Genomic DNA, 24,581 nt, shown 5'->3' with positions numbered 1-24,581 from the left:
ATTAGATTGACAGACAGTTGATCAGGTGGACTTTGTCAGTCTTTCAGAGAGAAGGAAGCTGTTCTGTCAGAGGAGAAAGATCCTCCATTAAAGAGATGGAGCCTGTCCATCTCCCCTGTCAGAGGTTGATTAGATTCTGATAGATTGTTGAGAGCTGTCTGTCTCTCTCCAGTGGTAACCACAGACAGACAGAGAACTGCCTGTCTGCCTGTCAGGTCAGTATCAGCTGATGTCAGATTCAACACCATTACTGTGGAGGGAGACAGAGGGGACAGTGGGTGGTAGGGGGAAATAAGAGGAGCTCATTGACAGACCAGGCCCTCACCATTCTATTTCAGCCCCCCTGCCAGGCCAGAGTCCACAAAGCCCAGTGAATTAGGCTCCAGTCTCACTCAATGAGACGCATTGACTCTGTGGAGGTATTGACGAAAAGGGGATTGATCTCTGCTTGTGGAAGCACCAAAGAAAGAGAGAAAGAAAGACAAAGAGGGAGAGAAGAAGAGAGAGGCACAGGAGAAGAGAGAGAGAGAGGAGAAGAGAGAGAGACAGAGGAGAAGAGAGAGAGGAGAAGAGAGAGTAGAGAGTAGAAGAGGAAGAAGCTGTCATCTCTAATCATCTCTATGGTACAATAATAGTGTACTCCTCCAGCTCAAATGCCCAATCCAGCCACTGGTCTGGATGGTCAAAACACTGGGCAGCCTGCACACACCAGAGTTTAACATGACTCCAGGCTACAGAGATAATCAACTGTCCCTCCACTGCAGGCCTAAACTGTGTGGTATTTGGCATGGCTGCAGTTTCCAGCTCCTTACTGGAGGCGTGCTGGGTTATCTCACTCGCTAAGAACAATGAGGGAGATGTGTTGTGTGTTTGTGTTGTGGGTGTGTGTGTGTTTGTGTTGTGTGTGTGTTTGTGTTGTGTGTGTGTGTTTGTGTTGTGTGTGTGTGTTTGTGTTGTGTGTGTTTGTGTTGTGTGCTTGTGTTTGTGTTGTGTGTGTGTGTTTGTGTTGTGTTGTGTGCTTGTGTTTGTGTTGTGTTGTGTGTTTGTGTTGTGTGTGTGTTTGTGTTGTGTGTGTTGTGTGTGTGTGTTTGTGTTGTGTGCTTGTGTTTGTGTTGTGTTTGTGTTGTGTGTTTGTGTTGTGTGTGTGTTTGTGTTGTGTGTGTGTTTGTGTTGTGTTTGTGTTGTGTGCTTGTGTTGTGTGCTTGTGTTTGTGTTGTGTGTGTGTTTGTGTTGTGTGTTGTGTGTGTGTGTTTGTGTTGTGTGTGTTTGTGTTGTGTGTGTTTGTGTTGTGTGTGTGTTTGTGTTGTGTGTTGTGTGTGTGTTGTGTGTTGTGTGTGTGTTTGTGTTGTGTGTTGTGTGTGTGTGCTATCCAGCCCACTCTATGCAGTGTCAGAGTGTGTTTTGAGAACATAGTGAATCACAACAGAAACACAGACACTGATTTACACATGAAGACTTTATTTCAAAAACACTACATCCACCAATATTTCACATGTGTTTTTTCATCAGAAATGATTGCTTCATGTGTGTAAAATATTACTGTTCTCAGATTATTTTTTATTCACAGATTTTAAAGATGTGTAAAATATGGTTATTTGCAAAACACTATATATACACACATTGTTAAGCTGGAATTGAATTTTTGTGTCCTGTAAATTTGACTGTGATATGTGGTTGTCTCACCTAGCTATCTTAAGATAAATGCACTGATTGTAAGTCGCTCTGGATAAGAGCATCTGCTGTAATTAAACTCTTCACATGCTCACACAAACACACTCAACTCAGAGAAGGCTAGATATTCATTTGAGAGGGAGACACAGTTCTACTTCATATTGAATATGTGCATGAGTGTGACTGTTCGTGTGTGTACGTGCGTTTGCGTGTGTGTGGACGAACACCTGCAAATATTTATGACCTCGAAACCTAATCAACAAGATTTGAGTGTGCTAACACGAAAGCAGGAAGTGAGAAAGCCATTTTCTGGTTACTGTGTTCGGGTGCGTATGTGTAGTAGACTATGCTACAGGTAGAGGAAGTCCGTGAACGCAGACAGGCAGCTAATATATCTGTGCTCACAGAAAGCAACTACTTTACCAAGAGTATGGCCCTCATCATGTGACCAACGAGGCTTCCTGTACTCACAACCCTGTAGGGCCACTATAAAACACACATAGTTAGCTAAAGCAACTTGCTTGCTTGCTAAAGCACAGTGTTCGTCCTCAAAAGAGAGGTTATATAAACACAAAGAGCATACACACCCTGAGAGACTGACAGAGGGCACAGCAACATGCACACACACAGCAGATAAATTCTGTGACAAGTCAGACAGAAGGCCGGGGAATGTTTGAAGTAGCTCTGGGGAGGTGAGGAAGAGTTTAGCTCTCTGCAGGGCTGTCTCCCACACCCTCCCCATGCTCTGCTCTTCTCCCAGACTCACAGAGACAACGCACCCAGATAGGCTGGGGTAAGGCTACGGCTAGGCTAATGACTGAGCATATGCCCCCCTAGGCAGAGGGACGGGTCTGAGGAGATGAGGACTGACTGGAGTCGACAGCAGAGGTGGAGAGAACAGGAAAGGATGGGCACTATGAGTTACAGATGTGAGGGGCATGAAATATGTGCTCAGAGAACATTTAGACTCCAAATGTGTGAGGGAGAGAGATAGAGAGACAGGAGAGTGGGGTTCTGAAAGTGTGAAAAGGAAAAAATTGCTTCAGGAGGATCACCTATTAGTTAAAAAACAACCTCAGACTCAACTAAATTAATCCACTGAAAATCACATCCCAAATACCAACACACACACCATCACTGAGAGAGGAACAGCCAGAACGACAGTCAGATATACAGTAGGGATGATGAAGGCTAAAGGAACAGAGAGCCATCTCCTGACCCTGCAGAGCATTGCTTTACGCTCACAAGAATAGTGGATCAATAGTGGAAAATCGATAGTGATTGAGTGGATGTTATGTCTTTGTCTCCTGAGTGTGTGTGTGTGTGTGTGTCCTACTCTGCTGCATTGACTTTCTGTGTGCCTGCACATCAAGTGCTTCACAGCCAACATGACCAGCAGCATCCTGTCAAACAGCTTGTGACCGACAACAACCCTCACTACACAGTACACCTGCTTCACTTAGCTCTAGATCTGTCTCACCTTGTACTGAGGAGGCGTGGAGCAGTGTCTTCTGGGAGATGGAGTTTCCTGTGGGTTGCTGTCTCTCTGGTTGCAGTCCAGCTGGACCCGCCCCTCACACTCCAGGTGACAGGTGTAGCTGCAGTCTGACAGACACACAAACAGACCAATCAATGACTGGATCCACACACAGGGCACCAATTAGAGAGCAGCAATGATAAAGCATTTTCCTTGGAACTCAGTGTTTGGCCGTTAGAGGTTTGATGTGTCTGTTAGATATGGGCTTTTTCAGATAATGGGTAATGTGAGTCTATTGAGGTCTCACATACTAATCATGTAGCCAGCAGGCAGAAACCTCTGTCTTTCTGTCAGAGCAGTAGAGTGAGTCAGGGTCAAGAAGATCCTCAACAACACACACGTTTTCCAATAACACACGATATCAATCTAACAATGACAAGACTCACACCAATCCAAACTAAGATTAAATAATTCAGGTACCTCCCAACAGTTTCAATATGCATTTTCACAATATTCCAGGCTGATAGAATCTAATCTGCTGTTGTGGACTTCACATTTCATTGAGAGATCTGCCTGAGAGCTCTGTGTTCATGTGGCTCCACCTAGAGGCTGCTCTCTGTACATAACTGTACTGGGTGATTTACAGGTTTCTCCTCACTGAAGTGAATGCTCTATCTGTTGTATTAATTCACAGATGTCACTAGAGGGTGGTAAAGAGCTAACATCGCACAGGTAGCGAGGTCAGAGTACAGCAACACAGCCTACACATAGAAAATACTACCACTCCAGAGCAACACAGCCCACACATAGAAAAGACTACCACTCCAGAGCAACACAGCCTACACATAGAAAAGACTACCACTCCCGAGCAACACAGCCTACACATAGAAAAGACTACCACTCCAGAGCAACACAGCCTACACGTAGAAAAGACTACCACTCCAGAGTGTTTTCAGATCTGAGGTCATAAAGGAAGGAGAAGAGGCAATGTAACACTATTGGGACACTGTTCTCCCACCAGCTCATACAATCAGAGGCTACACACAATGCGAAGGCTACAGGGCAGCACGGTAACTAAGGTAACGAAACCACTCTATTACCAGCCTGTTCAACCTCTCTTTCATCTCGTCTGAGATCCCCAAGGATTGGAAAGCTGCCGCAGTCATCCCCCTCTTCAAAGGGGGAGACACCCTGGACCCAAACTGTTACAGACCTATATCCATCCTGCCCTGCCTATCTAAGGTCTTCGAAAGCCAAGTCAACAAACAGGTCACTGACCATCTCGAATCCCACCGTACCTTCTCCGCTGTGCAATCTGGTTTCCGAGCCGGTCATGGGTGCACCTCAGCCACACTCAAGGTTTAAACGACATCATAACCGCCATCGATAAAAGACAGTACTGTGCAGCAGTCTTCATCGACCTTGCCAAGGCTTTCGACTCTGTCAATCACCATATTCTTATCGGCAGACTCAGTAGCCTCGGTTTTTCGGATGACTGCCTTGCCTGGTTCACCAATTACTTTGCAGACAGAGTTCAGTGTGTCAAATCGGAGGGCATGCTGTCCGGTCCTCTGGCAGTCTCTATGGGGGTGCCACAGGGTTCAATTCTCGGGCCGACTCTTTTCTCTGTGTATATCAATGATGTTGCTCTTGCTGCGGGCGATTCCCTGATCCACCTCTACGCAGACGACACCATTCTATATACTTTCGGCCCATCTTTGGACACTGTGCTATCTAACCTCCAAACAAGCTTCAATGCCATACAACACTCCTTCCGTGGCCTCCAACTGCTCTTAAACGCTAGTAAAACCAAATGCATGCTTTTCAACCGGTCGCTGCCTGCACCTGCATGCCCGACTAGCATCACCACCCTGGATGGTTCCGACCTAGAATATGTGGACGTCTATAAGTACCTAGGTGTCTGGCTAGACTGCAAACTCTCCTTCCAGACTCATATCAAACATCTCCAATCGAAAATCAAATCAAGAGTCGGCTTTCTATTCCGCAACAAAGCCTCCTTCACTCAAGCCGCCAAGCTTACCCTAGTAAAACTGACTATCCTACCGATCCTCGACTTCGGCAATGTCATCTACAAAATGGCTTCCAACACTCTACTCAGCAAACTGGATGCAGTCTATCACAGTGCCATCCGTTTTGTCACTAAAGCACCTTATACCACCCACCACTGCGACTTGTATGCTCTAGTCGGCTGGCCCTCGCTACATATTCGTCGCCAGACCCACTGGCTCCAGGTCATCTACAAGTCTATGCTAGGTAAAGCTCCGCCTTATCTCAGCTCACTGGTCACGATGGCAACACCCATCCGTAGCACGCGCTCCAGCAGGTGTATCTCACTGATCATCCCTAAAGCCAACACCTCATTTGGCCGCCTTTCGTTCCAGTACTCTGCTGCCTGTGACTGGAACGAATGGCAAAAATCGCTGAAGTTGGAGACTTTTATCTCCCTCACCAACTTCAAACATCAGCTATCTGAGCAGCTAACCGATCGCTGCAGCTGTACATAGTCTATTGGTAAATAGCCCACCCTTTTCACCTACCTCATCCCCATACTGTTTTTATTTATTTACTTTTCTGCTCTTCTGCACACCAATATCTCTACCTGTACATGACCATCTGATCTTTTATCACTCCAGTGTTAATCTGCAAAATTGTAATTATTTGCCTACCTCCTCATGCCTTTTGCACACATTGTATATAGACTCCCCCTTTGGTTTCTACTGTGTTATTGACTTGTTAATTGTTTACTTCATGTGTAACTCTGTGTTGTCTGTTCACACTGCTATGCTTTATCTTGGCCAGGTCGCAGTTGCAAATGAGAACTTGTTCTCAACTAGCCTACCTGGTTAAATAAAGGTGAAATAAATATAGAGGAGAGAGAGAAAGAAATCGATCTAGTTCATTTGCTTTGGCAATGTTAACATATGTTTCCCATGCCAATAAAGCCCTTAAATTGAATTTGAATTGAGAAAGAGAGAGAGAGAGAGAGAGAGAGAGAGAGAGAGAGAGAGAGAGAGAGAGAGAGAGAGAGAGAGAGAGAGAGAGAGAGAGAGAGAGAGAGAGAGAGAGAGAGAGAGAGAGAGAAAGAGAGAGGGAGGGAGGAGAGAGAGGAGAGAGAGAGAGAGGGAGGAGAGAGAGGAGAGAGAGAGGCCAATCCAAACACAGAGAAGGGAAATGCGTTTTGGGAGGAGAGACTCCCATCCTGTCCTCCTTTTCACATCTCACCCCTCATGTTTAGTAACACCCTATATCAGCTTGTTACGTTCCATTCCAATCAGGCAGACAGGACCTCAGTCTACCATTCACCAGGGTAGGTCCGAGCTAGGTGCTGCACTGATTGGTTAGTCTTCCTATAATACGGATCAGTTCAAGCCTGTTTGTTAAAGTAACAGGCGTAGAAAGACGTGTCACTATTTCTATTTTTTATACAAAAACATATCTTTATCTTTAACTCTGCATGGTTGGGAAGGGCCCGTAACTAAGCATTTCACCATTAGTCTACACCTGTTGTTTATGAAGCATGTGACTAATACATATGTTTTGATTAGATCTTCTGATTCACTGCTGTCAACAGGGGAGTACAGACAGACACCAGGCCTGAGGTTCAACCTTGGGGTTCACCTTATTCCCACACTCATAACGTTCACACACACTGTACATATACTGTACAGACATACTGTACACACACATAAACACACACTCACACACGCAAACTGTTGCATCCTGAAGTGACCCGCTGGGTGTGCAGAGAAAGCCACAGTAAGAAGAGAATAAAGACATACGCCTAACTTCAGCTAAGCAGCCTGAACACAGCCTGAACCCGGCTGAACACAGCCTGAACCCGGCTGAACACAGCCTGAACCCGGCTGAACACAGCCTGAACACGGCTGAACACAGCCTGAACATGGCTGAACACAGCCTGAACCCGGGCGTTGAAGGGCGCCGAAGACGTGGATGTCGATTATGGCACCCCCCTGCACCTCTCATTTCAGTTGAATGCATTCAGTTGGACAACTGACTAGGTATTTCCCTTTCCCTTCCTTACACAGAGTTTAACAGTAAACATAGTGTATGTCTGTCACAACCTCCGCCGAGGTCGATCTCTCTCCTTGTTTGGGCGGCGTTCTGCAGTCGACGTCACCGGTCTTCTAGCCATCGCCGATCCACCTTTCATTTTCCATTTGTTTTGTCTTGTTTTCCCGCACACCTGGTTTGCATTCCCTCATTACTCATCTTGCATATAACCCTCTGTTTCCCCCCATGTCTGTGTGTGGAATAGTTATATTTCAATGTATGTGTACTCCAGGCTGGTTTGCGCCGGTTATTTTAAACCCGTGTGTGTTTAGTTTCCTGAGTGCCGTGTTTTGTTCGCCTCAATAAAGGACTCTGGTTGTTACCCATTTCTGCTCTCCTGAGCCTGACTTCTCTGCAGCCAGTTACACACTCCTTTACAATGTCCCCCCCTCCATCGCCCAGCATCTGTCTGTCAGTCCATCTGTCTGTCTGCCTTCCTGCACAGAATGCAGAATCACAGAGAGAACACCACCTCAAGCAGCAATGTGGACTGTGAAGAGAGAGAGACACACACTCCACACACATTCTAAACACACTCTACACACACCCACAAATTATTCTTAGTATTTTAAATGTGTTTGTTTATCTTTGTTTTCTTCTTCTTGTTATTTTTTGAAGTGGTAGTGTTATTATTTGGTTTTGGTGTTCTTAGTTTAAATGTGTGTTGCTGTTGTTGTCCATTAGTGTTCTGCATTTGGTCATGTTCTGTGTTTTGTGTGGATCCCAGGAAGAACAGCTGCTGTCTCTTCAGCAGCTAATGGGGTCCGAATAAAACTCAGAAATCATACTGTACCCTCCTTTGGTCATCACAAACATGCCCATGCCTTCCTCCCCCCCCCCCCATCCCCTCCGTATCGCCTGGTCCAAAACTGGTCACACACACACAGGGCGTCTCGGGTGACAGACGCAGAGATGAGCTGAGTTTGTCTGGCTCCTTGAGCATTGTCTCACTTGACTGGACATAGGGACAAACGAATGGCAGAGGAGAGAGAGGAAGGGAGGGAAAGGGAGGGAAAGAGACGTGGAGGAGATGAGGACGAGGGAGAGAGACGTGGGGGAGATGAGGACGAGGGAGAGAGACGTGGGGGAGATGAGGACAAGGGAGAGAGACGTGGGGGAGATGAGGACGAGGGAGAGAGACGTGGGGGAGATGAGGACAAGGGAGAGAGACGTGGGGGAGATGAGGACGAGGGAGAGAGACGTGGGGGAGATGAGGACAAGGGAGAGAGACGTGGGGGAGATGAGGACGAGGGAGAGAGACGTGGGGGAGATGAGGACAAGGGAGAGAGACGTGGGGGAGATGAGGACGAGGGAGAGAGACGTGGGGGAGATGAGGACAAGGGAGAGAGACGTGGGGGAGATGAGGACGAGGGAGAGAGACGTGGGGGAGATGAGGACAAGGGAAAGATACGTGGGGGAGATGAGGACGAGGGAGAGAGACGTGGGGGAGATGAGGACAAGGGAAAGATACGTGGGGGAGATGAGGACGAGGGAGAGAGACGTGGGGGAGATGAGGACAAGGGAAATATACGTGGGGGAGATGAGGACAAGGGAGAGAGACAGCAGCGGGTGCAGAGAGCTGATGATGTCGTTAATATCCTCTATCTGCAGTGAGGATGGAGCCTGAGTGGTAACACAGGACCATGTTTCTCACAGGATTTACCTGAAAAAGCCCATATCTAACAGACACATCAAACCTCTAACAGACAGAACTGGAATTTCCAAACCCTCTCTTTAGTAGGGACAGGGACAGTTGGAAATCCCCTCTGGAAAAATAAATAAGGGAAACTGGAATGACAGAGGATGAAAAGAAAGAGACAGGGACAGGGAGAGAGAGAGAAAGAGGGAAATAGAAAGAGAGAGAGAGAGAGAGAGAAAGAGAGAGGGAAAGAGAGAGAAAGAAAGAGAGAAAGAGAGAAAGAGAGAGAGAGAGAGAGAGAGAGAGAGAGAGAGAGAGAGGGTATCAGCACCCCTTTTCCTTTTCTATGGAAGGGTAATCATTCCATGACAGAAAATGACTGGTATTAAGAGCTGTTGGGACAACAGACACCAAAGGGACCAAAGAGGCATGAACACAGTGCTCTGAAATCAGAGTAGATTTACGAACGCACCCAAATTAACAATGTCCATTGAGAACGCACAACGACTATACCAATTAGCTAAGCTAAGAATGACATGAATAATCAAGTCAATAAACGTTGGGTTAGTTAGTTAGTTAGTTAGTTAGCTAGTTAGCATATAGTTAATATACTGGCAAGTTCGATGTATTAGTAGCCAGCTAACATACCGGTACATACTGTTGTAATGATATGCTATGTGGTTCATAAGGATAGCGTAGCTAACACATCTTCTGCCAGCATTACTGTTGTAATGATATGCTATGTGGTTTGTAAGGATAGCGTAGCTAACACATCTTCTGCCAGCATTACTGTTGTAATGATTGCTATGTGGTTTGTAAGGATAGCGTAGCTAACACATCTTCTGCCAGCATTACTGTTGTAATGATATGCTATGTGGTTTGTAAGGATAGCGTAGCTAACACATCTTCTGCCAGCATTACTGTTGTAATGATATGCTATGTGGTTTGTAAGGACAGCGTAGCTAACACATCTTCTGCCAGCATTACTGTTGTAATGACATGCTATGTGGTTCATAAGGATAGCGTAGCTAACACATCTTCTGCCAGCATTACTGTTGTAATGATATGCTATGTGGTTTGTAAGGATAGCGTAGCTAACACATCTTCTGCCAGCATTACTGTTGTAATGACATGCTATGTGGTTCATAAGGATAGCGTAGCTAACACATCTTCTGCCAGCATTACTGTTGTAATGATATGCTATGTGGTTTGTAAGGATAGCGTAGCTAACACATCTTCTGCCAGCATTACTGTTGTAATGACATGCTATGTGGTTCATAAGGATAGCGTAGCTAACACATCTTCTGCCAGCATTACTGTTGTAATGATATGCTATGTGGTTTGTAAGGATAGCGTAGCTAACACATCTTCTGCCAGCATTACTGTTGTAATGATATGCTATGTGGTTTGTAAGGATAGCGTAGCTAACACATCTTCTGCCAGCATTACTGTTGTAATGACATGCTATGTGATTCATAAGGATAGCGTAGCTAACACATCTTCTGCCAACATTACTGTTGTAATGATATGCTATGTGGTTCGTAAGGACAGCGTAGCTAACACATCTTCTGCCAGCATTACTGTTGTAATGACATGCTATGTGGTTCATAAGGATAGCGTAGCTAACACATCTTCTGCCAGCATTACTGTTGTAATGATATGCTATGTGGTTTGTAAGGATAGCGTAGCTAACACATCTTCTGCCAGCATTACTGTTGTAATGACATGCTATGTGATTCATAAGGATAGCGTAGCTAACACATCTTCTGCCAACATTACTGTTGTAATGATATGCTATGTGGTTCGTAAGGACAGCGTAGCTAACACATCTTCTGCCAGCATTACTGTTGTAATGACATGCTATGTGGTTCATAAGGATAGCGTAGCTAACACATCTTCTGCCAGCATTACTGTTGTAATGATATGCTATGTGGTTTGTAAGGATAGCGTAGCTAACACATCTTCTGCCAGCATTACTGTTGTAATGACATGCTATGTGGTTCATAAGGATAGCGTAGCTAACACATCTTCTGCCAGCATTACTGTTGTAATGATATGCTATGTGGTTCGTAAGGACAGCGTAGCTAACACATCTTCTGCCAACATAACGTGTAACGTAACTTATTTGAAAAGTATTTATTTTATTACATTGCTCATAATTAGAGCGATACATTTGTATCCGTTCTCATCGGACTTCAGCTGCATATTTCCCGCCATTTTCTTCAAATGTTAAAAACATTGTGAAGCCACGGCTATTTTCTGGAGAATTGCATTATGGGGCCTAAAAGCACTGAAATAGTGTCCACTACTTGTATGCTTAGTATTTTGGCGAATTTAGTACGACATCAGTAAACTTTTGGCATACAAACTACATCCATACTATGACCAATAAGCAAACGATATACTCAATTTATGTCACAAATAGTATGGTTAGTGCGGTTAGTGTAGGTATTCGAATACAGCTCATGTTTCTTGTGTTCATATTGCCACAGATCACTGTCTGTCTGTCTGTCTGTCTGTCTTCCTAAAGAGCATTGCACACGGCAGTGAGCATTCCTGAGAGCTCACACACTCCACACAGTCAGTCCCCCCTGAGGCTCTGAGCTCTTAACTCCCCCAGTCAACAGAGGGAATCTCCTCCTTGTCAAACAAGCAGTCACTTCCCTTACAGCCTCACCACTGCAACATTACCGTACTGAACCTCACTTCTACTACAGTCACACGATTGGAACACTGGACTTCTCACAGCACAACTCATAAACCTCTCTCTCCTTTCTCTTGGGTTCTGAATAATCCCTTCCCCTACAAAGACACAACACTATAGTGCAGTGTGTTACTTCCTTGAGCCGTGCTGTGGTCAGAGCTGTAGAATCCCCTGCAGTACCGGGAACTCAGGGGGGCTTTTAGAAATGAGGGGAAACACTGATGGCTCTGTCAAAGATACTCACTCTCCTCTCCTCTCCTCTCCTCTCCTCTCCTCTCCTCTCCTCTCCTCTCCTCTCCTCTCCTCTCCTCTCCTCTGACAATCACCAAGACATTTTATTTCTCCCCTCCCTCCTTTCTGTCAGAATCAGCTGCGTCGGCAGCCTTTTCTGCTGATTTCTAGAGCAGCTGGTGCCGGAGGCTGTAACCTTTATAACCTTGAGACTGGCCATGTCCCTCTGCGAAGCACTGCTGCAGTCACACATGCGAACAAACAGTTTCAGCCTCTAACCGAGCTCACACTGTACGTACACCTCTTCCACCACACCTCTCCTGCATCACAGACTCTTCACCGTTCCTCCCTCACATACATCCTGTGGCCATCGGCCGCTCACCCAGCCTAGATACAGCCTGAATAAACAGCTTGTGCTCTGACCCCGCCTATACCAGCCAAAGCCAACAAACTCTAACCCATAAGCTGAACCAAAACTGGCTGCTATCCCCATGTGTGTGTGTGTGTGTGTCCATTCCCTATCCCATCCTATCCCTCCCTCCTTCCATCCTTCCTTCCTTTTACATTTCTTATAGGCTACAGCTCACACAAGAGAGACAAGGCTGAACCAAAACACAGAACTGTCTCTGTCTCTCAAGCAACAAAAGAGACAAGGCTGAACCAAAACACAGAACTGTACCTGTCTCTCAGGCAACAGAAGAGACAAGGCTGAACCAAAACACAGAACTGTACCTGTCTCTCAGGCAACAGAAGAGACAAGGCTGAATCAAAACACAGAACTGTACCTGTCTCTCAGGCAACAGAAGAGACAAGACTGAACCAAAACTGAGAACTTTCCCTGTCTCCTAGGCAACAGAAGAGACAAGGCTGAACCAAAACTGAGAACTTTCCCTGTCTCCTAGGCAACAGAAGACACAAGGCCGAACCAAAACACAGAACTGTACCTGTCTCTCAAGCAACAGAAGAGACAAGGCTGAACCAAAACACAGAACTGTCCCTGTCTCTCAGGCAACATAAGAGACAAGGCTGAACCAAAACTGAGAACTTTCCCTTTCTCCTAGGCAACAGAAGGGACTAGGCCAAAACAAAACAGAGAACTTACCCTGTCTCCTAGGCAACAGAAGAGACAAGGCCAAATCAAAACACAGAACTGTCCCTGTCTCCCAGGAAACAGAGGAGAGAAGGCCTGGACATTATCTAACAGAACACACACACATATCACATAGTCACACACATCTGTGTGTATATCTACAGCTGACACCACACACAGCAGAGTGACACCCTGAACACTAAGCTAGTCAATCACACAGAGTGGGGAGATGCTGAGTGAACTAGAGCTAGCCAATGAAAGAGAGATGCTGTGAGAGGTCTGAAAGAATGGATGAGAGGTGATTTTGCTAGGGCGCATTTCTGAAGGTGATGATCACACTCCTCTCTACAACCTATTTCAGACGGAATTCATGGTATGACACGGTGCGCCACACAAACACTCACACAGTCGCTCTGTCAGGCCTGTGCCACCCACACACACCAAATATAACCAGCGTGTCCGGGTAGAGGAAGTAGCAGTCCAAGGAGAGAAACACGCTAACACACTCAAAGATAGGAGGTCATAGGGTTTTCCTGAAATAATACAACTCCTGGTCCTCGACAAGAGGACACTAGAGACAACAGAAACAGAAAATCAACATACTTCTATTGGTAAGGCAGAGTGGTGGACAGCAGGGACTTTGGGGCTGGAAGAGGATGGGATTCCATCCGCCATCTTGGTCAGTTCATCACAGAAGCCGTAGTATACACAATCATGACAATTACGGCTAGAGGAGAAGTCAGCCAGTAGGAAAGAGTCATTTTAGATAGGCTAATTAAATGTTTTGATACAATGATCTAACATGATGAAGAAAATGAACCGGTTTAATCTAAATCAGCTCTTTATGCTCAAGGCCTAAAGTGAGGTTATATCAATCAAATGTATTTATAAAGGCCGTTTTACATCAGCTGATGTTTTATTGTAGTTAAGAGAGTTAAGTAGTTTAACTGCACAAACAGATTAACTGCACAGTTGACTGCATGTGTGGGTGTGGGTGTGGATGTGTGTACACAGACCCGCCAGCCACTGCAGCCCCTCCACGATGTGTTCAGATATTTTGTGACCCACACCCCCATCAAAGTTGCCCATCCCTGCTCTAGAGGGATTAGCTGGTCCACTGCTGATTGGTGGAGGGAGGGCGGTGACATCATACAGGTGTAGTGACATGTTCTGCCATGTTCCGCCAGCCACTGCAGCCCCTCCACGATGTGTTCAGATATTTTGTGACCCACACCCCCATCAAAGTTGCCCATCCCTGCTCTAGAGGGATTAGCTGGTCCACTGCTGATTGGTGGAGGGAGGGCTGTGACATCATACAGGTGTAGTGACATGTTCTGGTTCCTTTGATAAGCTGATTGATGTTTGGTCAGGACCTTATCAGCCCTTCACAGACAGCTCTCGAATAAGACACACACACAATGCACACACCATTGACTTAAAATGGTACACACACTCACAGATGCATTTACGCTCACAGGCAAACACTTCAGTCCAATTTCTTATTTCACTATGTTAATCTATAAATCTGTCTCTGGAGCCTCGTCTTTTTTCTACCAAGGTGCAGATAGCTTGTTCTTCTTGTATTACGCTCTATACCCACTCAGTATTTATCCCTGGACACTACTGCGTCAGTCCACTCCGCGAACAGAAACGCTAGGATCCGTGCTAAACTCCATTCCAGGCCCCTAAACAGTCCATTCTAATGTCATATTCCCAGTACAGACCACAGGCAGACAGAATCTGGTTTTATAGGATCGTCCCCTCAGATTACAAATAAGGTTTATAAGAACACATTTATCATCGGATGACTTTGATGTTCAGAGTCATCTATCGGGAGAAAAGACAGAGAGATAGAGACATTCTGAGTTACAGTATACAGTAGTTAAAAGGGTCATTGTAGAGATGTCCTTTTCTTGACATAATGTAACAATACTCCTACCCAGCACCTCTATCTTTATCTTCCTCTCATTCCTCTCTTTCTTTTTATCTTCTGCTATCTGTTCTCTATCTACCATATCTTGCCATCTTACTCTCTGACACTCCTCTCAACCCTCCACCTTCTCTTTCTTTCTTCCTCTCCTTTCCTCCCATCTCCCTCCTCCTCTAGACCTGAGAAATGGATGCATTCATTGCGAGAACCATTGAAGGAGCTCCATCTCTCCATCCCTCTCTCTCCCCCTCTCCATACCTGAGGAAGAGGTGATGAGTGATCCGTGGGAACTGGTTCTGCGGAGCATCCGTAGTCCGTCACTCCAGGAACGAGACTTAGGCAGGCGCCGTAACAGCCTTCCCAAACGCCTGGACACCTGACCAAAACACGCACTGCCCATATCGCCATCCTCACCCCCCAAGTCACCCTCTCCCTCACCCCCCAAGTCACCCTCTCCCTCACCCCCCAAGTCACCCTCTCCCTCACCCCCCAAGTCACCCTCTCCCTCACCCCCCAAGTCACCCTCTCCCTCACCCCCCACCTCAGCCGTCAGATGCAGAGACAAGGATTGAGAAACTCTTAACTGGTTTATACCCTCACCTCTCTCCCCCTCCTCTACCCCCCACCCCACCATCAACGGTGCTACCGGTGTCCGTCTGGGAGCGTGGCACCACCTCGCTGGCACCGTCCTGTACCCCAGGCCGCCAGCTCCCTCCAGCGAATGCCCTCTTCCCCTCTCCTGCCTGCGGCTGAGGGACTCCCTGTCGGTCCGAGGGCTGCCTGCTCGCCAGCCTCCCCAGTGCCCGCCATCCCAGCGCCACCACTCACCCAGCTGTGCCACGCTCCGAACCAGCACCCCGCCCACCTCTCGCTTTGCCACCCCGTACACACACAGACCTCACACACACCTCGCTCTTACCTCACGCACACACTCAGACACACCGCCTCCTCTTCTTCCCGTACCCTTCCGATAGTCAGCGCACACACACACACACACACACACACACACCTCTAGCCCTGACAGTCCTCACACCTCAGCTTGCCTCTCTCCCCTCACTCCTTCTCTCCCTCATCCTCTGTGAAGTTTCCTCACACATACCACTACCCTCAACCTATCCTCACCCCACTGCTGGCTTCGCTCTCTCTCATTCACTTGTTTTGTAGATGATGGACTCCGTGTTCTCTTGTTCTTTCTCTCTATCTCTCAGCTCTCTGTGCCTCTGCTGCAGCACCCACACACTCTGCAGCAGCAGACAGCTTAAAGAGACAGAGCCCCAACACTCAAACTCATCATTGCTCGCTCTCTCTCTCTATCACTGGCTTCCCCTCTCTAGTCCTCCTTGTCTATCAAAATATTTGTCCATCTCCAGGGTCACTGGACATCTTCGTGGTCACAATAACACAGTAAACATGCTAGAGCAGAGCACTGCAGTGTTGGATACTGTCTCCCAAATGTTGTCTCAACTTCCACTGCCTCCTTTCCTTCCGTCTCTCCCTCGCTCTCCTCCAATCGCGCCATCTCTCTCTCTTTTCCTTGCTCTCCTCCAATCGCGCCCTCTCTCCCTCACTCTCCTCCAATCGCGCCCTCTCTCCCTCGCTCTCCTCCAATCGCGCCCTCTCTCCCTCGCTCTCCTCCAATCGCGCCATCTCTCTCTTTTCCTTGCTCTCCTCCAATCGCGCCCTCTCTCCCTCGCTCTCCTCCAATCGCGCCCTCTCTCCTCCAATTGCGCCATTCTCTCTCTCTCTCTCCTGTGTGAACAGCCTGGCAAGTGAAATGATTCACCACAAATCACAGAAACGGTGTTAAGTCTTTTTACTGTGTGACATGCTTCGCACCAGCTCTCTGTATGTGTGTGTGTCTGTATGTGTGAGTGTGTGTCTGTATGTGTGTGTGTCTGTATGTGTGTGAGTGTGTGTCTGTATGTGTGTGTGTTGTGTGTCTGTATGTGTGTGTGTGTGTGTCTGTATGTGTGTGTGTGTGTCTGTATGTGTGTGTGTGTGTCTGTATGTGTGTGTGTGTGTCTGTATGTGTGAGTGTGTGTCTGTATGTGTGAGTGTGTGTCTGTATGTGTGTGTGTGTGTCTGTATGTGTGTGTGTCTGTATGTGTGAGTGTGTGTCTGTATGTGTGTGTGTGTGTCTGTATGTGTGTGTGTGTGTCTGTATGTGTGTGTGTGTGTGTCTGTGTGTGAGTGTGTCTGTATGTGTGTGTGTGTGTGTGTGTCTGTATGTGTGTGTGTGTGTGTCTGTATGTGTGAATGTGTGTCTGTATGTGTGTGTGTGTGTGTGTCTGTATGTGTGAGTGTGTGTCTGTATGTGTGAGTGTGTGTCTGTATGTGTGTGTGTGTGTGTGTGTGTCTGTATGTGTGAGTGTGTGTCTGTATGTGTGAGTGTGTGTCTGTATGTGTGAGTGTGTGTCTGTATGTGTGTGTCTGTGTGTGTGTCTGTATGTGTATGTGCATATCTTGGTATATATGATACACACTCCATCGGCTATTAATATGCCCTGGAGAAGACATCGAGAGGGCTGCTGGGACTTTTCCTGCCCTACTTCTGAGCCTGATGAGTTTGGAGGCACAGGATGTACCAGCCTTCATCAAATCACACACACACACCTATATATACATATATTACCTACTCATCTGCAACAGCATGAGTAATATAGATTATATGATTATGACACCAGTTATATCATCAATAGCACCATCTCTCCATGCACTGCTGAACTAGCAGCCACTTAATACATTCTGTTTTACACTACTGTCTCCTTCTTTGTGTGTGTGTAGCACCTGTTGTGTGCCCACTCCTCCTTTCTCTAACACCCATTAAGACGAAGCAGTTACACACACACTGCTGTCTCCACAAACCACCTTAGAGCAGTCCCAGGGCCTGCCAAGTGCACCCTAAATATAACCTGAGTAAAACTCCCCACAGATCTGTCACACATAAAGGAGAACTGCATCAGCTCTCTCTCTCTCTCACACACACACACACACACACACACACACACACACACACACACACACACACACACACACACACACACACACACACACACACACACACACACACACACACACACACAGGAGATAGTCTCTTATGTGAAGAAAACATCACTCGTTGGTATTCATCCCATGGCAGCCATAACAGTTCAACTAATATTTGAAATCTTAAACCATATTTCCTTATTCTTTAAAAAAAATATGTAAACCTAACCCTAGCTCCATGTGCACACCCTGGCTCTACCCTAACCCTAGCTCCATGTGCACACCCTAGCTCCATGTGCACACCCTGGCTCTACCCTAACCCTAGCTCCATGTGTACACCCTGGCTCTACCCTAACCCTAGCTCCATGTGCACACCCTGGCTCTACCCTAACCCTAGCTCCATGTGTACACCCTGGCTCTACCCTAACCCTAGCTCCATGTGCACACCCTGGCTCTACCCTAACCCTAGCTCCATGTGCACACCCTGGCTCTACCCTAACCCTAGCTCCATGTGCACACCCTGGCTCTACCCTAACCCTAGCTCCATGTGCACACCCTGGCTCTACCCTAACCCTAGCTCCATGTGTACACCCTGGCTCTACCCTAACCCTAGCTCCATGTGCACACCCTGGCTCTACCCTAACCCTAGCTCCATGTGTACACCCTGGCTCTACCCTAACCCTAGCTCCATGTGCACACCCTGGCTCTACCCTAACCCTAGCTCCATGTGCACACCCTGGCTCTACCCTAACCCTAGCTCCATGTGCACACCCTGGCTCTACCCTAACCCTAGCTCCATGAGCACACCCTGGCTCTACCCAAACCCTAGCTCCATGTGCACACCCTGGCTCTACCCTAACCCTAGCTCCATGTGCACACCCTGGCTCTACCCTAACCCTAGCTCCATGTGCACACCCTGGCTCTACCCTAACCCTAGCTCCATGTGCACACCCTGGCTCTACCCTAACCCTAGCTCCATGTGCACACCCTGGCTCTACCCTAACCCTAGCTCCATGTGCACACCCTGGCTCTACCCTAACCCTAGCTCCATGTGCACACCCTGGCTCTACCCTAACCCTAGCTCCATGTGCACACCCTGGCTCTACCCTAACCCTAGCTCCATGTGTACACCCTGGCTCTACCCTAACCCTAGCTCCATGTGCACACCCTGGCTCTACCCTAACCCTAGCTCCATGTGTACACCCTGGCTCTACCCTAACCCTAGCTCCATGTGCACACCCTGGCTCTACCCTAACCCTAGCTCCATGTGCACACCCTGGCTCTACCCTAACCCTAGCTCCATGTGCACACCCTAGCCATACCCTAACCCTAGCCATAACCCTAACCATAACCCTAGCCCTAACCCTAGCCATAACCCTAACCCTAGCCATAACCCTAGCCATAACCCTAACCCTAGCCATAACCCTAGCCATAACCCTAACCCTAGCCATAACCCTAGCCATAACCCTAACCCTAACCCTAACCCTAGCCATAACCCTAACCCTAGCCATAACCCTAACCCTAGCCATAACCCTAACCCTAGCCATAACCCTAGCCATAACCCTAACCCTAGCCATAACCCTAACCCTAGCCATAACCCTAACCCTAGCCATAACCCTAACCCTAGCCATAACCCTAACCCTAGCCATAACCCTAACCCTAGCCATAACTCTAACCCTAACCCTAGCCATAACCCTAGCCATAACCCTAACCCTAGCCATAACCCTAGCCATAACCCTAGCCATAACCCTAACCCTAGCCATAACCCTAACCCTAACCCTAGCCATAACCCTAGCCATAACCCTAACCCTAGCCATAACCCTAACCCTAGCCATAACCCTAACCCTAACCCTAGCCATAACCCTAGCCATAACCCTAACCCTAGCCATAACCCTAACCCTAGCCCTAACCCTAGCCATAACCCTACCTAGCCACCCTAACCCTAGCCATAACCCTAACCCTAGCCATAACCCTAACCCTAGCCATAACCCTAACCCTAGCCATAACCCTAACCCTAGCCATAACCCTAACCCTAGCCATAACCCTAGCCATAACCCTAGCCCTAGCCATAACCCTAGCCCTAGCCATAACCCTAGCCATAACCCTAACCCTAGCCATAACCCTAACCCTAGCCATAACCCTAACCCTAACCCTAGCCATAACCCTAGCCCTAGCCCTAACCCTAGCCCTAGCCATAACCCTAGCCATAACCCTATCCATAACCCTAGCCATAACCCTAACCCTAGCCATAACCCTAGCCATAACCCTAACCCTAGCCATAACCCTAACCCTAACCCTAGCCATAACCCTAGCCCTAACCCTAGCCATAACCCTAACCCTAGCCCTAGCCATAACCCTAAACCTAGCCATAACCCTAACCCTAGCCATAACCCTAGCCATAACCCTAACCCTAGCCATAACCCTACCCATAACCCTAGCCATAACCCTAACCCTAGCCATAACCCTAGCCATAACCCTAACCATAACCCTAGCCCTAGCCATAACCCTAGCCATGCCATAAAGTCCTCATGAAGGGGTGAATAGAAAGCTCGGAGGCAGCATCATGACATTGAGTTGTAAAGTTTCTAATGTCTCTCTATGACTGACATCCCTGCACAAACATTGAACATTTCTGCCTGCCTGGCCCAATGTTGAACTCTCTGCTCAGACGAGACTAGCATGGTCAGAAGGGGTCATGTTAGACATTTGTAGATATGCTAGGCTGGTGGTTTATTAAACATGTGTAGCAGTGGTATGTGTGTACAGGAAGCTTAGAGCCATTAACACCCTCTGCTTCCTCTGCTGGAGTCAAAAGGAGCTCTGAGAGTACGGTAACACACAGTCAGACTGCTATGGCTGCTGCTGAAGACAAGGCCAGCACTGTGTAGGGGATGGGGGAGGGCATAGGGTTTAGGATACAGGGACGGCACATATACAGTGGGGCAAAAAAGTATTTAGTCAGCCACCAATTGTGCAAGTTCTCCCACTTAAAAAAATGAGAGAGGCCTGTAATTTTCATCATAGGTACACTTCAGCTATGACAGACAAAATGAGAAACAAAATCCAGAAAATCACATTGTAGGATTTTTAATGAATTTATTTGCAAATGATGGTGGAAAATAAGTATTTGGTCAATAACAAAAGTTTATCTCAATACTTTGTTATATACCCTTTGTTGGCAATGACAGAGGTCAAACGTTTTCTGTAAGTCTTCACAAGGTTTTCGCACACTGTTGTGTGCTGGTATTTTGGCCCATTCCTCCATGCAGATCTCCTCTAGAGCAGTGATGTTTTGGGGCTGGTGCTGGGCAACACTGACTTTCAACTCCCTCCAAAGATTTTCTATGGGGTTGAGATCTGGAGACTTGGCTAGGCCACTCCAGGACCTTGAAATGCTTCTTACGAAGCCACTCCTTCATTGCCCGGGCGGTGTATTTGGGATCATTGTCATGCTGAAAGACCCAGCCACGTTTCATCTTCAATGCCCTTGCTGATGGAAGGAGGTTTTCACTCTAAATCTCACAATACATGGCCCCATTCATTCTTTCCTTTACACAGATCAGTCGTCCTTGTCCCTGTCCCTTTGCGGAAAAACAGCCCGAAAGCATGATGTTTCCACCCCCATGCTTCACAGTAGGTATGGTGTTCTTTGGATGCAACTCAGCATTCTTTGTCCTCCAAACATGACGAGTTGAGTTTTTACCAAAAAGTTATATTTTGGTTTCATCTGATCATATGACATTCTCCCAATCTTCTTCTGGATCATCCAAATGCTCTCTAGCAAACTTCAGACGGGCCTGGACATGTACTGGCTTAAGCAGGGGGACACGTCTGGCACTGCAGGATTTGAGTCCCTGGCGGCGTAGTGTGTTACTGACGGTAGGCTTTGTTACTTTGGTCCCAGCTCTCTGCAGGTCATTCACTAGGTCCCCCCGTGTGGTTCTGGGATTTTTGCTCACCGTTCTTGTGATCATTTTGACCCCACGGGGTGAGATCTTGCGTGGAGCCCCAGATCGAGGGAGATTATCAGTGGTCTTGTATGTCTTCCATTTCCTAATAATTGCTCCCACAGTTGATTTCTTCAAACCAAGCTGCTTACCTATTGCAGATTCAGTCTTCCTAGACTGGTGCAGGTCTACAATTTTGTTTCTGGTGTCCTTTGACAGCTCTTTGGTCTTGGCCATAGTGGAGTTTGGAGTGTGACTGTTTGAGGTTGTGGACAGGTGTCTTTTATACTGATAACAAGTTCAAACAGGTGCCATTAATACAGGTAACGAGTGGAGGACAGAGGAGCCTCTTAAAGAAGAAGTTACAGGTCTGTGAGAGCCAGAAATCTTGCTTGTTTGTAGGTGACCAAATACTTATTTTCCACCATAATTTGCAAATAAATTCATAAAAAATCCTACAATGTGATTTTCTGGATTTCTTTTTCTCATTTTGTCTATCATAGTTCAAGTGTACCTATGATGAAAATTACAGGCGTCTCTCATCTTTTTAAGTGGGAGAACTTGCACAATTGGTGGCTGACTAAATACTTTTTTGCCCCACTGTATATGTGGGCTAAGGGAGGGGACAGGTTATACTTTAGGGAGGGCATAGGGTTTAGGCTACAGGGAGGGCACAGGGTATATGTGGGCTAAGGGAGGGGACAGGTTATACTTTAGGGAGGGCATAGGGAGAGTATCTCCATAAACTACCAGTATACTAGCTACCAATGAAGAGAGCTTCGTTAGGCCTAAGGCAACAGTGACATCACAACCAGACACATAAACAGGCTCACTGCATGAGGAGGAGGGTTGATCTCCTATTTTCTCTGCTATGGTAGCCTAGTGGTTTTTATTTATTTTATTTCACCTTTATTTAACCAGGTAGGCTAGTTGAGAACAAGTTCTAATTTACAACTGCGACCTGACCAACAGACAACACAGAGTTACACATGGAGTAAACAATAAACAAGTCAATAACACAGTAGAAAAAAAGAGAGAGTCTATATACATTGTGTGCAAAAGGCATGAGGAGGTAGGCAAATGATTACAATTTAGCAGATTAACACTGGAGTGATAAATGATCAGATGGTCATGTACAGGTAGAGATACCGGTGTGCAAAAGAGCAGAAAAGTAAATAAATACAGTATGGAGATGAGGTAGGTGAATTGGGTGGGCTATTTACCGATGGACTATGTACAGCTGCAGCTGCTCAGATAGCAGATGTTTAAAGTTGGTGAGGGAGATAAAAGTCAGAGGCAGGTAGCCTAGTGGTTAGAGGCAGGTAGCCTAGTGGTTAGAGGCAGGTAGCCTAGTGATTAGAGCATTGGGCCAGTAACCAAAAGGTTGCTGGATTGAATCCCAGAGCTTAAAAGGTACAAATCTGTCGTTCTGCCCCTGAACAAGGCAGTTAACCCACTCTTCCCCGGGCGCCAAAGACGTGGATGTCGATTAAGGCAGCCCCACGCACCTCTCTGATTCAGAGGTTGTGTTAAATGCAGAAAACACATTTGAGTTGAATGGATTCAGTTGGACAACTGACTAGGTCTCCCCCTTTATCCTTTCCCTTTCAGTTTCTGCTAAAATGTCCCTAGTGTGTCTGCCTGCCTAGTGTGTCATCAGTGGCAGTGTCACTCCCCATGTTTTCCTGTGGAAGCAGTGACCAAAGACTGATTCAATGCCTGGAGAGAGAGACAAGAGACTTTTGTTTATTATCTATTTCACTTGCTTTGGCTATGTAAACATCTGTTTCCCATGCCAATAAAGCCTGTTGAATTGGAGAGAGAGAGAGAGAACAGGAGAGAGAGAGAGAGAGAACAGGAGAGAGAGAGAGAGAGAACAGGAGAGAGAGAGAGAGAGAACAGGAGAGAGAGAGAGAGAGAGAACAGGAGAGAGAGAGAGAACAGGAGAGAGAGAAGAGAACAGGAGAGAGAGAGAACAGGAGAGAGAGAGAGAACAGGAGAGAGAGAGAGAACAGGAGAGAGAGAGAGAACAGGAGAGAGAGAGAGAACAGGAGAGAGAGAGAACAGGAGAGAGAGAGAACAGGAGAAGAGAGAGAGAGAACAGGAGAGAGAGAGAACAGGAGAGAGAGAGAGAGAACAGGAGAGGGAGAGAGAACAGGAGAGAGAGAGAGAGAGAGAGAACAGGAGAGAGAGAGAGAGAACAGGAGAGAGAGAACAGGAGAGAGAGAACAGGAGAGAGAGAGAGAGAACAGGAGAGAGAGAACAGGAGAGAGAGAACAGGAGAGAGAGAGAGAGAACAGGAGAGAGAGAGAGAGAAAACAGGAGAGAGAGAGAGAACAGGAGAGAGAACAGGAGAGAGAGAGAGAGAGAGAGAACAGGAGAGAGAGAGAGAGAGAACAGGAGAGAGAGAGAGAGAACAGGAGAGAGAGAAAGAGAACAGGAGAGTGAGAGAACAGGAGAGAGAGAAAGAGAACAGGAGAGAGAGAAAGAGAACAGGAGAGAGAGAAAGAGAACAGGAGAGAGAGAAAGAGAACAGGAAAGTGAGAGAGAGAACAGGAAGAGAGAGGACAGGAGAGAGAACAGGAGAGAGAGAGAACAGGAGAGAGGGAGAGAGAACAGGAGAGAGAGAGAACAGGAGAGAGGGAGAGAGAACAGGAGAGAGAGAGAGAGAGACCAGGAGAGAGAGAGAGAGAACAGGAGAGAGAGAAAGAGAACAGGAGAGAGAAAAAGAGAACAGGAGAGTGAGAGAACAGGAGAGTGAGAGAACAGGAGAGAGAGAAAGAGAACAGGAGAGTGAGAGAACAGGAGAGAGAGA

The 24,581-nt window shown here is 47.1% G+C and overlaps 1 protein-coding gene across 5 annotated transcripts in view; it reads right to left on the bottom strand.

The window, feature by feature from the left end:
* Positions 1-24,581, bottom strand: part of LOC109898255 (ras association domain-containing protein 5) — a 48,304-nt gene that overhangs the window by 17,814 nt on the left and 5,909 nt on the right. For 3 of the 5 annotated variants that reach the window (XR_004202978.1, XM_031789552.1, XM_031789646.1), the window contains exon 2: positions 3,152-3,276. Coding sequence is in view for 4 of the 5 variants with exons in the window: in XM_031789552.1 (XP_031645412.1) it covers positions 3,152-3,276 (125 nt within the window). In the remaining variant the exon portion in view is untranslated. Of the gene's footprint in view, positions 1-3,151; positions 3,277-15,092; positions 15,282-24,581 lie in introns of those variants that run through there. The other 2 variants (XM_020493162.2, XM_031789766.1) reach the window with 1 other exon arrangement.

This window comes from Oncorhynchus kisutch, linkage group LG1, assembly GCF_002021735.2.
Source record: "Oncorhynchus kisutch isolate 150728-3 linkage group LG1, Okis_V2, whole genome shotgun sequence".
Classification (NCBI taxonomy): Eukaryota; Metazoa; Chordata; class Actinopteri; order Salmoniformes; family Salmonidae; genus Oncorhynchus; species Oncorhynchus kisutch.
Note: the sequence above shows the minus strand (reverse complement) of the source record. Positions and strands in the feature narration are given on the sequence as shown.